Genomic DNA, 14,337 nt, shown 5'->3' on the forward strand with positions numbered 1-14,337 from the left:
GTGAACTGCAATCACTTCTCAGCCTTTTGGCTAAGATCAAGTGTGAACTTGTGAACCACAAAATCATAACCTGAGCCGAAGTCAGACGCTTAACTGACTGAACCACCCAGGCACCCAGTTGTATTTTTTTTTAAGTGTAAGAGTTCAAAGCTACAGAAAAGTTCCAAGGAAAGTACAATAAACTCCCATAGATGCTTCACCTAGACTTCTAACATTTTGCCTGGTTTTTTAAATCTTTCTCATATTATTATTAGTAATTTATTTTTTATGATATGAATTTATTGTTGTTAGCTTTGCAAAACCCTTTGAGAATAACTGTAGATATCATGACCCTTCATCTCCAAATACTACAGCATTTATCTCGGAAGAAGAAGAGTTTCTCTTACATAACCACACTACAATGATCTCACCCAGGAAATTAGCACTAATATAATACTATTATCTAATATACCAGTCATAGTCAAACTTTGTCAGGTGTCCCAATTATGGCCTTTATGGCATTTTTTTTTTTCTGATCCAAGATCCAGTCCAGGATTAGACGTTAAGTTGAAATGTCTTTTTGTGTTAATGATTTTTTAAGCCACTGATGTTTTCACAGAAATATTTTTCTTCAAGAACCTATTTTCTGATAAACAACAGCATTTCTTTTTCCCTTTGTCCTTATTGATTGCAAAAAGCCAGTGATACAGTGCCAGCCTGAGCAACAGCAGACTTACCTGGGCCCAATTCTGTATCAGTTAAGGCCTTGGGAAAGGACCCTATCTCCTGGTCCTGGGTTTGCCTTGTGAGCTGATTTCCCAAAGGCAAACCCCATGACTATTAGTGTGTCCCCTTCGCTCTTCAGTCAGGTACGTTGTCACCTGGCTTACTCGTAGTCCAGACTAGTTCCCTGGATTTGTAAAGTGACCATATATTACTTCACCATAGTTTAATCTCCCCAGGAAGAGTGACTGATAAAGGATATGACACTTTTTGCCCTTCCTAGATTTCTCCAAAGGCAGTTGGCTGAATGCATACCTCTGAGGGTAATTCCCTACCCCCTCCCAGCAGCCAGTACTATAAATAATTTGAAATCAGAATAAGTGACTATAGTTCTCTTGCAGCCAGAAAAAAAAGTGACCTGAAAAAAATATGAAACAGTGAAAAAATGAATGACCATGCATGATACCAAGACTTACTAGAATCCAGCTCTGGCACCCTCCTGCTGGCTCAGATTCTATGATGAATAGAAAAGCAAAGGTCCTACTAAGATGGCTGATTCACATGATTTGAAGAATTCTCTTATCTACAGTAAGCATCTAGAGAACATTGCTATGGAAGAAAACCCATTTCACCTAAGCATCTTCCTGGTGGATGTTCAGTTAAGCCTAAATTCAGAAAGAAAATGCCTCAGATTTTCATGTATGGCTGGGTTTTTGCTTTCATTGTTTTATTTGCTAGTATTCACTTAAGAATAGTATGAATTTTTCTTTAGTGAATGACTTTATTTTTAATTAAAGAGTTCTTTTCAGGGGTGCCTGCGTGGCTCAGTTGGTTAAGCATCCGACTTCAGCTCAGGTTATGATCTCATAGTTTGTGGGTTCAAGCCCCACGTTGGGCTCTGTGCTGACAGCTCGGAGCCTGGAGCTTGCTTCAGATTCTGTGTCTTTCTCTGTCCCTCCCCTGCTCATGCTCTGTCACTCTCTCTGTCTGTCTCTCAAAAAAGAAATAAATATTTTTTAAAAAATTAATAAAAAAAAATAAAGAGTTCTTTTCAAAGGGTCAGGAGACCTAGCTACTACAGGTCCCCATTCAGGATTCCCCCCGCCCCCAACACATACACTTAAATAGGAGGTAGCAGGAAGAAAGCTATATTGGAGAAAGGGTTCAGGGGCATGGCCTCCTGGGGTATGTTGGAACCTGAGCTGGGTCAGAGGAGATTAATTTTTTCTATGCAGACACCCTCGTTCTGTTCTTCTCGTGCCTGTTATTGTTGTCATAGCTGTCTTTGAGGACTTTCATGATTGCCACCGCAAACATAGCAGAAAAATCCTGTGCAATATCCCTATAGAACTTTTGGTTGGTAAATTAGATGAGTTCTAGACTGACCATTTTCTTGGAGGGTGAGTACCCTCAGCCTGTTCTAGAGATTTCCTACACGCATCCTGGTTTGCCCAGAACAGTCCTGACTTTGTTATCCCCATATAGTTATTAAAATGTCCCCATTTCATTTTCAGAAGTGTCCTGTTTGGATGATAACTTACATAACCATACTAAGACTCTGGGAAACTCCAAGTTTATTCTCCCCACACAAAGCCAATGGAGTTGTTTGAGTGGTTTGTGCTAGTGCATACCAGTCTTTATCCTGGTGATTAGCTAACTCTGTTTCTTCCTTCTGCAATGGAGGATTAACCCATCCCTAACCCTTGCATTCCAAAGGTTCTGATTGCCCCACCTTTTCTGGTCTTCTTCACATTTCTAACCTTCCTTACTAATGAGTTTTATCAGAAAGTGGATCCTAAGTGTATTGTGCAAGTAAAGACTCTGGACTGCATTCACATCTAGCCAAGGGACATCGGAGATGACATTTTCTGCTTTACTGAAGTGAAGCAGCCTTATTTTATACCACGCCAAATGCCTTCCTCAGTGCACAGATGATATTGAGGCAGTTATTGTGTGGTTTTATGCCTCAGATCCTTTATTTGTAAATCTGAAAGAAGACTAATAGCTTTAAAGTATTTTGAGAATCTCAAAGCTCAGAAGATTATAAATAACAAAAGATATTTTTTTCTCATCTAAAATGGCAGCACAGATACTGCGGTTACTTACTTAATAGATAGCGTGTGTTCCCTGGGCCATTTGCAGCTGATGGGTTTTTTCCAGTGCTCTATTTATAGAGTTAGGTCAGAAATATCACTTCCGTTGGAACTTGACCTACAGACCATTGTCAATTTTAAAGACCTGAGGAAGTAGAGTGCACACTAAATACAGCTGGTTCACAGGTTCAGTTAATGAACCACAAACCCCCAAGGAAATTAATTTTGCTGGAGGATAGATGTCTGAGCCTGTCCCAATCTCTTTTATATGATACCTTTGCACTGTGGCCTCCTGGAGCTCGTAGGTCATCTTGAATCCTTATTTCAGAAATAGCCTATCCTAGGCAGTCTTCTTCCCTTTTATACCCCATTCATCCTCTTCAACATTGCTTGCTGAAATTATGGCTTTCTGCATCAAATAAAACAGGAGCTGATGATCCACTAACAGAGGTAACTTAGGCTACTCTGAGAAATTTAGGAAAAAGCAGATCTAAATATTTCCCTACTTCATCTTTCTATTGGGGCTAATCAAGATTCTCAGTCACTTCCCCAGTTCAAATGAATGACCCAACAGAAAAATATATGCTGTAGTTCAACAACTTCCATAGGCTTGGTTTTAAACAGGAGAAACTGAATTTAATGGATGATAATCCCCTTTTAATCCCTACTCTCTCACTCAGACTCCCATCTTTAAGCTTTGTTATTATAAAGTCGTGTTTGCTGGGACTTGGCCACTGGCCATCACATGTTTACCCATCATAAGGTTTTAGAAGGTAAGATAGACTAAGAAAACCCCTAGTCTGGAGGGAAATCTACTCTTAGAAAAAGGACCACATGTCTGTAAAACTCTCTTCAGGCTTAAATAGGTACTAGGTAGGGTACAGCCATTCAAAGATAGCCCATGGAGTAGAACATTTTCAAACTTTCTGGAAAAAGTGAAGTCCAGAATGAGGAACTAATTTCTTGTCATCAAAATGCCATAGATTCAAAGTTCTTAGTATAGGCAGGAACTTTTGAGATAATTTCCAACAACCCCTTGTTATGGGTGAGAAAACTGAGGCTCAGAGAGTTGAAGTGACTGCTCATTACCAAGGTCTACCCTGATGTTCTTTGTTACATCTGGTCTCATTAAAAGCCCACAGCTAATTCAGAAATAGAACTCCAGGGTCCTGCCTTGTAGCCAGCAGCTGACCATATGTTGTCATGCATTATACAGAACATGCTTTAGGATGTGAGGACAAAGATAAGAAAGAGACTGTTAATTCCGATGCTAACATGCCATCTCTTTCCTGAACTCATTTCAGTTCTGAAAAGATTTATGTTTGTTTGTTTGTTTCTTTCTTTCTTTCTTTCTTTCTTCCTTCTTTCTTCCTTTCTCTTTCTTTCTTTCTTTCTTTCTTTCTTTCTTTCTTTCTTTCTTTCTTTCCTCCTCTTTCTAGTCTCAATAAGTTGCCTTTTATCTAAAGGGACAGGAGGGACCAATGTTCAGAATATCCAGCCCTCTTACGCCCTGAATTTTTCCTTCCCCCTGTTCTGGAATCAGTGCTTTGTTTATACTTGTAATATTTTTAACATGGAAAAGTCTATTCTTTTAAAGTTGATCCTTTTGCTACAGGACAGACACTTTTATGATATGTACTGGAGATTCAGTTGACCTCCCAGAAATGCTTAGCACAGGAGTCATAAATTGAAATGTTTTCAGAGAAGGAGCTTCCTCATTGAAGGCCCCCAACAGGCCTCTTCTACATACTGACACCGGTTGGTACCAGAGGCCCATTACCTTTTTGGAAATCAAGGCTACATAGCAACCTGATTATCCTCCTCCAGGCTGATTGCACAAGGACTATGCCCTGTGTGCAGAACAGAGACAGCCCCTGGCCTTGTGAGAAATGTATCTTCATAACGAACTCCCCCTCCAAAGGAGTGGGGAACTGGATCCAAAAGATAGTGTTCATGAAGGATATTCCAGAATCCAAGTCCTGCCGTTTTAACCATTTCATTCCTGAGCTTTCCTAGCTTGCCTCATTATTAGAAAAATTAAAAAATGTATAAGATGATAATTAAGCTTTCTTTCTCCCTAGAATTTCATCATCAGGGTTTGATCATCATTGTTCCTGTCATTTATACATATCAAATATCTTCATCTAAGAGTCACCAAGAACCTTTGGTTGCCTGGAGGCAGGAATTATTATTCACATTTTGCAGATGGGTAGGCAGTCACAGAGAAAGAAAACATGCTTTGACTTACCTAAAAGAGTCTCAGAGAGTGGATAACAAATGTTCCCACAGTCTGTTTTAGAGAGACCTGACTTCACTGTAAACAGATTTTCTCCATGTAGCTTACTCGAATACTTCTACAAGCTCAATCCTGTGATGCTGAAAAAATCCCCAATAATGAAAATATTTTCAAAACCTAGTTCACTTATTTGAGTTTTCTATTTGTATTGAAACCAACCAAATTCCAGTACAATGAAATCATACTGCCTTGGCAGGTCTAAATGTCAGAGTCATCAAAAAGGAGAGAGGGAAAGAGCGCCCTAATTTTTAGAACTTCCGCTTAAAGCGAGCATAGAAAAGATTCACTTATCTATTTCCTGACCAATTAGGTCATTGGGCAGGAAATCACCTTTTTTGAAAGGCCAGTAAGCAGATGCCTTCTACCTTTAATTTCCCATAAACAGCATTAATGATTATTTATGCCAGCCCTCTCATAGAAATGTTTGAAAGTCCAAAGACATGAGGCCACTGAATTTTCTAGATGAAAATAAAGTTACAAATTTATAGTAACTGACAGTGTCCCACCTCCTTTTCTCCCACTTCTGTCTCAAATAATCCTAGCACCTGTAACCACCCTTCAGTCGTTTTCCCATATTTGAGGTCCTATTAAGTGAAATAACTTTACAACGCCGACCAGATTTTTAAGCCTCCAACCAGAAAGGGTCAGTTTCAGACTACCTGATTTACATGAATCAGGTGCTGGGCCAGTTGATGGAGGTCAAATAACTTGCCAAGCCAGGGCATGCATGATCTTTCTGGAAACCCCTTGCCCTGGGTTATCACTGAACATCAGAACAGAGGAAGCTGATTGTGGAGTCTGAGTGACACACAGAGTCAGATGAGTGATGGAATGCTCACACTACGCCTCCATCAGTGTCTTCCTAGAGATGGGCCTTCAGGCTCTCCAAGCCCTTCCCAAGGCCCACCGGGCTGGCAGAGTTGCAGGCTAATTGACATAATCCTGGAGAAGGCCGATTAGGGTAGCAGTGAAGATAGTCTGCCTGGTTTGTGCCCCAGCTCTGTCATTAACCAACCACGTGACCTTGGGAGCATTACTTAATCTCTCACAGCCTTCGTTGGTCAATAGGGGTGATGATATTACCTACCTCATAGGTGGTTGTGGGATCAAGAGAGATGTAACTAAGATATGAAGCTCAAACAAGATGTAAGCTCTCCTCACATATAGGGCTCACCTAGTGCTCCCTTATAGTACTTTAAAAATATTGTCTTTTCTTATTATTAACTTTCAAGGCCTTCTGTGATTGCTCTTGTGGTGGCGTAATGTTTGTACGCACTCCTGAATCTTTTAGATCTTTTCAAGCCACTCAGTCAGGGTTTCCATTAGGAACTTTTCCGTGGTCATTTGCACTTGTTGCCTTTAGTTGGGACTTGAGCTTACCTGTCCAGAAAGCAGCCAGTGTATGGAAAGTATATCGATACTTTCTTATACTGTTTTCATTAGCTTCGGGGCATGGCATTCTTTATTTTATGTTTTTAACATTTATTTATTTTTGAGAGACAGATAGAGACAGAGCATGAACAGGGGAGGAATGGAGAGAGAGAGGGAGGCACAGAATCCAAAGCAGGCTCCAGGCTTGAGCTGTCAGCACAGAGCCCAATGCGGAGCTCGAACTCACGGACCGCGAGATCATGACCTGAGCTGAAGTCGGATGCTTAACTGAGCCACCCAGGTGCCCCCATGGCATTCTTTAAATAGTCACCACTGGCCAAATGTGGCTCTGACCCCTGAAAACATCTTCCAGAACCTGGGAAGTGCCGATCATTTTATTGCTGAAAAAAAAATTTTTTTGAGTGCTTAACTAATTAACAACTCCTAATTTTTCACATGTAGCTTTCTCGTGGCAAACTTGGAAGTTCAGCCTTACTTCATCCTATCACTTAGCAGGCACGTACGCAACAAGCTTCTACAGTTTGCTTGAAAAATGCAAAAATGCCATTAAGTTTAGCTTAAGCAAGATAAAATTAAGAATGTAAATCTGCTGCTAAACTGAATATATAGTAACATGGTTCCAAGTTTAGTAGGAATAACTTATTGACTATTGAATCAGTATTTATTATCTTCCATGTGTCAGTGACACAGAATGAGGCATAAGTTAAGTGATTCAGGCATGCTAGCATGAATCAGACATGGATTTGGGCCTCTTAAAGTATGTATTAGGAGTGATAAGAGAAGCACACCACAAGTAATATACCACAGGATAGAAAGAGATGGCATAGCGTGAGAGAGTGAAATAAAGTATTGCAGGAGTTTAGAGGAGGAAGACGTTACGTCTGTGATGACCAAGGAAGTGGCACGCAGGAAGTAGTATCAAAGACAACATGTGGACTCAGAGGCATTTCAGGTGTGGAGGGGACATGGGGAAGAAGTGATTGAATTGGAACAAAGTCTCTTTGAAGTGGAATGGAGGGAAGTGGTGTGGAAAGACAGATCAGGCACAGGCTGGAAGAGCTTTGAATGCCAATCTGGGGGAATGTAGAACTCTTTGGAGGCACTTGGGAGCCATTGAAAGTTTTTGAGCATGCTGAGAAGCAGCAGGAAAGTGTGCTTAGATGTGACTTGGGGAGGTTAATCAGGCAGAAGAGAGGATGGGCTTTGAGGAACTGACAGCAGTATGGACATCAGTTAGAAAGCTCTAGGAGCCACCCTCAGGTGAGAGCTAATGTGGACCTGATCTAAGGTTGGAGTAGGAGGAATGGAGGATAGGGAATGGATATAGGTGAGATTTTACAGCTAAATCAATAGGACATCACAATTTATTGGAACTGAGAAGCATGGGAGAAGGAGAAATTTAAAAATGGAACTGAGGTTCTGAACCAGATTAACTAGAAGGCCAAAGAAAGAGGGAAGAATAAGTTATAATGGAAAAAGTGAGCTTGATTTGAAGATGCTGAATTAATAGTGCTGCTATTCATTATGTCAGGCTTGTAGTTCTTGTTAAAAATGGAGGACAGGTGCTGAAGCCGGTCACAGATTGAGACAAAGGCTACAAAATCATCCACATTGGGGTCACATCCTTGTCAACAGTGAGGACGTCCATATGGAGCAGACATTGCAAGCTTGGTGGGAATGAGTCCTATATGGCTCATAATTATGTTCATTTGTATGTTTAAAAAATTTTTTAATTAAACTAACATTTTAAAATCTGTAGATTATACTTAAAACATGGACTTCTGGCTTCTCTTTTAAAAGTAAAAAGATGTGGCTGACTATGAACTCATATTGTCACATGATAATAATAGCTAGAGCGAGACAGGGTCTGCAGCCTTGAGGTCATGGATGGATTGTCTCATTCACCACAGTCTCCTCTACTCCCCATCATCTCCTGATACTTAATATTAAGCACAAAGCAGAGTAATGGTCACCTAGGGCTGAGGGACAGCAAACAGGGGCTTGAGGCTTATATAGTTAAGGGGTATGGGGTTTCTTTTTGAGGCAATGAAGTGTTCTAAAGTGGGTTGTAGTGATGCTTGAACAACTGCGAATATAGTAAAAATCATTGAACTGTACACTTTGGGTGGATTGCATGATGTGTGAATTATCTCAAAAAAGCTGTTTTACAAAAATGCAAAAAAGAAAAGAACAATCAGTTGCTATTGCCTTTGCAGGGTTGGTTTTCTTATAAGAGAAAGTATTTCTCTGTTAATACGTCTCTGTCAAACTGGGGAAAATGAAAGACGAGAGGATTGTGTATTTCAAGAAGAATGGAAGAGAGAGTGTATCACTTTGTGGTAGTAAAGAATTCCTGTATTTTAAGATGCAAACACCTGGCCTCTTTATTAATAGACATTACCTTCCTAGCCACTGAAGGCACTTAGGTGGTAGGAGAAAAATTTGTCATGGCCCATCCCCTGAGGTCCACCCACAACTAGGAAGAGAGAGAGAAGAGTAGCAGAGAAGGAAAAGAATACTCCACTTGGTCCAGTAGAAGCAGTATGCCAAAGGAGGGGGAAGCTTTATCAACTGCTGACAAGAGGTCAAGGATAAGGGGACAGAGAAGTCAGGAGGTTACGGGAGACCACCCAGTGAGAATGCTTAGAGAAATGGGGCCAGAGAGAGACACAGACACAGATGACAAAGTGCCCTGGATGCATTGTTCAGGAGTTAGTATTTCTCCTCAGTACAGCGGGCTGCTGCTGGAGTTTAGGTAAGGGAGTGATGTGATCACATGAGCACAGTCTAGATCGTGTGTTTTCCAAGTAAATTTGTATATGTTTTAAATTATGTGCATAATGAAGCAAGGTCACCCTAAACTTTGTTCTTTCCTATGCTAAATTCTTCATTCTGAAACTCCCAGGCTTGTTGAGGTCCCAGTCGTTGATTTTTATCTAATTCATTCCTGTGCCTGCTTGAACCAGAGAAAATGTATGGTTGGTGTTATCTAACCCAGGGGCTTTCAATCTCAGCACTATTATGTTTGGGGATGGATAACTCTCTTTATGGGGGCCTGTCCTCTGTCTTACAGGGTGTTTGGCAACATCGCCAGCCTCTGCCCTCTAGATGCCAGTAGCTCTTCCACTTAGATATTGCCAACAAAATCACCTCCAGCCTAGAACCACAGACCCACCTTCATCTGCCATAATATTTGGGCTCAGGAGTGTTAGGCCATGCAAAGTTGATAAAACCACCCTGAAAGATGACTGGTCCAGAAAAGAAGACCAATTCCTACTCCAGACTGAGAGGTGAAAATCAATTGATACAGTAAGCAGGCAATGAATGAGAAGGTCAAGACTTTGTGTGGATTTAGCTAATTCAGTGGACTTCAGCCTCTTTGTTCTTAGTCTCCTCATTTAAAAGATATGGCATCTTGTGGATATAAGGCAAACTGAATGTCTCACTCTGCCCCCCTAGGGCTAAGATTCCTCCCATGGCCCAGGGCCAAAGTGGGCACAGGAATTCAGAGGAGACCTCAAGATGTGCCAGATATGATGGGGGCCTGGCTTCTAAGTGGTGGGACTCATGAGCCTGCCTCGAAAGAGGAACAAGAGGAGGAGAGCAGGAATAGTTTCTGGTGACATCAAGAGAGATCCGCGAAGCTCTGGAGATGTAAGGTAGCTGAAGCTCAACCTGGAGTAGACTAGAAACTCAGATGAATACTTCAGCTCCTCTCCTTTATAGGAAAGTCTTAGAAGGTGAAAAAATGTTTCTCTGGGGATAAGGATGTCTAAAACAGATGAGACATGAAATGGTTAGATCTTCCAGAGTTCTCTTCTGGGTGTGTGTGTGCAGGGGTTGGAAGGGCAAAGGAATTTTATACATATATTCCACCATTTCTACATTGATTAGGAAAATTGAGTTAAGACTCTTGTCAAGCTAAAAAAGTCTTACAACTCTGTTAAACTAAGACTATTTCATAACTGGCTCTTATTCTATGTAGTAGCATTATGCCTTTTTACTGTGGATGTTGAGTGGCTCGATTTATTACTAGCAATGGCTGCAAGCTGCCTTGCATGCAATCTCTTACTGATATATAACTCTGTTATCTTTTAGCCCAGTGGTGGTCGCTTTCGCTGAGGCTGAAGGAAATTCATGCTGGTTTTTATTTTTAGTCTCATGTCCCTTAACCCCTCTCCTTCTCTAATTTGTCAACTTTTGTGGTAATGAACTGAGCCCCCCAGTCGTCTCTAAGCAATGAGCAATGACTGGACTTTTGTTTATGTGAAACACCATTACAAGAAAGGGCATTCATAGTCATGGCTTTGCCCTGTTTCATTTCAGGCCCTTCTGGATCCAGCTGTGTGACGGCTGCCCTAGGAAACACCTGGAGTCACAGTGTGAACACCCGGCTGATTTTCCAGTACCTTGGTTCAGAGAGAAGACAGGTGAGTGCTTTGGCAATGTATTCTGACTGTCAAGGTCAGACAACAAGATGTACTTAGCAATATGAGTGTTCATCTTCTGAAAGCACTGGCCACGTTGTCTGTCCTGGGCCAACACTGTCAGGGGTAGGTAAAGATAGCAGTTACAATGAAGTGGGAAAGAAGCCACTCACAGGAAACCATGTCTAAAAACAGAGCCCATTGAGTTAACATGCCTCCTGATATTTGCCAGTGGCTTGTAAGTGACCAAGGTCCACCCCTCTAGGGGTCTCAAACTCTCCATCTCTAAAAGGTGAATGATAATTTTACTTAGCTGGTGTTTGTTGAGGACTAGATAATTTGTGTACAAATTAAATAGTGATGGTGCTTTTTCTTGAGGTTAGTATGTTTGAAAACTGTAGGCCAGACAGATTCTGCCACATGATTAAACCATTCCCCAGACCCTGGTTGTTTGTGCATTAACTCCTAAACCAGTAGGTTCCAGTACTGAAGGATGCTAGAGAGACCCCCAAAAGGATGATAGCTCTCTCAGAGCTCCCTATGTAGGGTTTCTATCCTGGCCTCAAGTAAGATTTCCCCACCTTCCATCCAGAAAGGTTACTTTCTACTCTGTTCTTAATCTTCTCTTTTACTCTGAAGGAAGCAACACCACAGTCTGACCCCTTTGCTCAAATATTTCATAATTAGGGAACTTATTTTTCCCAGTGTCTAACAGCAGCTTTACTCTATTGTATAGACCAGGTTCTAGCATGACCTCTCCCACAAGCAGGAGGAGGAAGAAGACAGGGCGATTGTTATGATTTGCTGGATGGGGCAAAATTCAGAACCCAGATTTGCCCATCTTGCTGATTATATTACAACCCAAGTTATTAACTAAAGAGGCATGAAATATCACGCTGGTGGTCCTTTCTGGGGGAGGTGGCAGGGAGTTGTTGCCCTTTACCTGCATTAGGTAAATTGGCTCTCTTTCAAGGAGTCAGGAATCATTAGAAACAGACCTGAGCCTTTGCCTGTTCCAGACCTAACTTTCCAAGTGCCCTCGGTTACAGACCAGAGGATTCTTCTTGGTTTGCTTGGGACTGTGTAAATAACATTCCAGCTTGATGATTGAGTCAGCCATGTTCTGAGAAGATGGAGCTGCTTGTTTTCATTTAGGGAAACATTCTTAAGTTTTCAGGCCCTGGCGTGCTCATTACCTCAGTGATACCTTTTCCCCGATGATTCCAGTATCCTGGGTTCTGAATCCATTACTTCTCTTTTCAGTGGAACATATCCAAGGATGTTCCTGTGGAACCTAATGACCTTTGGTTTGTACCCTATGTTATAAATTATGTTAAATAGACCCCGTTTGCAGCTATCAAGGATATCATTAAGGATTGTCAAGCACTACTACCTGCATTCTTATTTGAGGAAGCAAAAGTCCTTGTGAATCAGTGTTAAATCCATTCATTTTCATGGATCTTTAACTCCTCTCCTTGACAATGTGTAGTTTATCTCTCTTTTAGGTTTTAGATGGCATACATTGATTTTGTGATGTAGTCTATTGTATGTGGAATCATGGATTCCAGGCTCCCAGATCCTGTTTTTACCAATTCTAGCTAGCATTTATTAGTAAATAAAGAAGCTAGATCCATACTTTTCTTTTCCTTTTGTTTTAATAAATTAACCAGTCATTTCCATGTTTTTAATGTCAACAGGAAGTGGCTGGTAGGACAAATGCTATTATTTTATGTCTCTTTAGTAACTGCAGGGTTTTGGTGGCCCTCGGTTCTTGGCTCTTGAGGTCAAATACAAGCTACTAGTCACAAGAACGAGGAGCACAGCATGGATGGATCAGTGACAGTCTATCAACTCATATCCTATCAAATGAGTCAGTGGTGTTATCTTAATCTACAAAGAACAACATGTTACTTTCATTGCTAATCAATCAAGAGCAGAGTTAAATGCTTTTGAATGATGTTTTCACACACAAATTAGTAAAATATGTACATAAAACAGTAAAATATAATAAAATGCTGTAGCAAAGTAAAATATGACCAGCATTAAAATGGCCAACCCAGGCAAGAGAACTTATACTTAATCAGTCTCTAGAAATGTGCATGCCTTTGGGGACCAGTCCTTCAATTTGTGGCCTAATAACTAGGATAAAATTTGATATAGAAAACATCTCTCTCTCTGATGAACTTATATTGCATTAGTAGAAGGTGTGCATTATGAGACACTGAGCCTTTCCTGTAGTCTTACTTCATGACAAAGTAGAGAAGCCATATGAAGATAAACCTTTTCTGGGATCTGTGCACAAAACAGTGGCTTAAACTAGTCTTTAAGGCAATTGTTCCAAATAGTACTTCCTTAAAACACTACTTAGTAGGGGAACATGCTTAGATCATTCTAGCGTTGGCAGATCTATGGAACACCAACCACTAGGAGAAGATACCAGGCATAGCTCTCCCAACCCCCACCAATGCACAGAGGCCACTACACCAAGGGATCAAGGACACGGAATGAGGATTATGTTTTATCCCATTTCTATGACATTGAGCTCTACACCAGGGCTCTTGAATGTGAGGCTTAGTCTGAGATCACAGGGCTGGAAGGAGGTCAGGTCAAACTGAGCAGCTCTTCGAGCCGATTAAACCAAGAGCTGAATTGTAAAGTCCAAGGGAAGGAGTCCTCCCTGGCTGATTATTTTCTTTACACCCTGGAAACTTTGTAAAATTATATAACCAAAAAAGAAATCTCCTTATCAGGGCACAAGCCGAGTTAATTCTCTTGTTTATTCTGCTTCAGTGTTTGCAAAAACCCTCTTAAGAAACTGGGAAACATTTTCTTTTGGACTAATTTAGTTTTTTTTCCATTTGACTTTTATTTACTCTTTTTCGAGTCTGCTTCAATCCTGCCCCACCCTTTTTGCAACATTTTTATTCTTTCCAAAGACATATCTTTAAAGTAGAATTAAAGTGGCTTCTACTAGGTTTTTTTTCTCTTTTAGTATTTTGAGTTTTTTTTTTTTTTTTTTTTTAATAATCAAAAATATGTTTCTGGTCCACCATGTACATGGCATGGGGATGCAAAGAAGGAGAAGACACAGTTCCTGCCTTCAAGGTCCTTCTGGTCTCGTATGAGAGCTGATACATGTGTGCACACTGATAAACAATCAAAACGAAGTGCAGGAGTTCAAGAACAAACTAATATCGAAGTACTGTCACAAGGCAGTGTTTGATTTGTTACCTAATAAGTGGTGAAAATGGTACCTGCTTTGAATCCAGAGCAAGGTAAACTCATCAGAGGCACATTAATCTTTTTAGAAGGTGGTGGGGCTTGAGTATCACTTTAAATCAGTATTTCTCAAGCCTGGCTGCACTTTAGACTCATCACGGGAGCATTTACAAAATACCAACACCAGAACCCCACCCTGACCAATTAA

General features: G+C 40.8%; 1 protein-coding gene across 7 annotated transcripts in view; it reads left to right on the forward strand.

Annotated features, from left to right (window-relative positions):
- The window catches only part of RAD51B (RAD51 paralog B), a 647,789-nt gene that overhangs the window by 514,097 nt on the left and 119,355 nt on the right, over positions 1 to 14,337 (forward strand). For all 7 annotated transcript variants that reach the window (XM_040477496.1, XM_040477495.1, XM_040477500.1 and 4 more), the window contains exon 9: positions 10,810 to 10,913. In XM_040477496.1, coding sequence (XP_040333430.1) covers positions 10,810 to 10,913 — 104 coding nt within the window. The remainder of the gene's footprint in view (positions 1 to 10,809; positions 10,914 to 14,337) is intronic.

The sequence above is a fragment of the Herpailurus yagouaroundi genome, unplaced genomic scaffold (genome assembly GCF_014898765.1).
Source record: "Herpailurus yagouaroundi ecotype Mexico unplaced genomic scaffold, PumYag 141, whole genome shotgun sequence".
Classification (NCBI taxonomy): domain Eukaryota; kingdom Metazoa; phylum Chordata; class Mammalia; order Carnivora; family Felidae; genus Herpailurus; species Herpailurus yagouaroundi.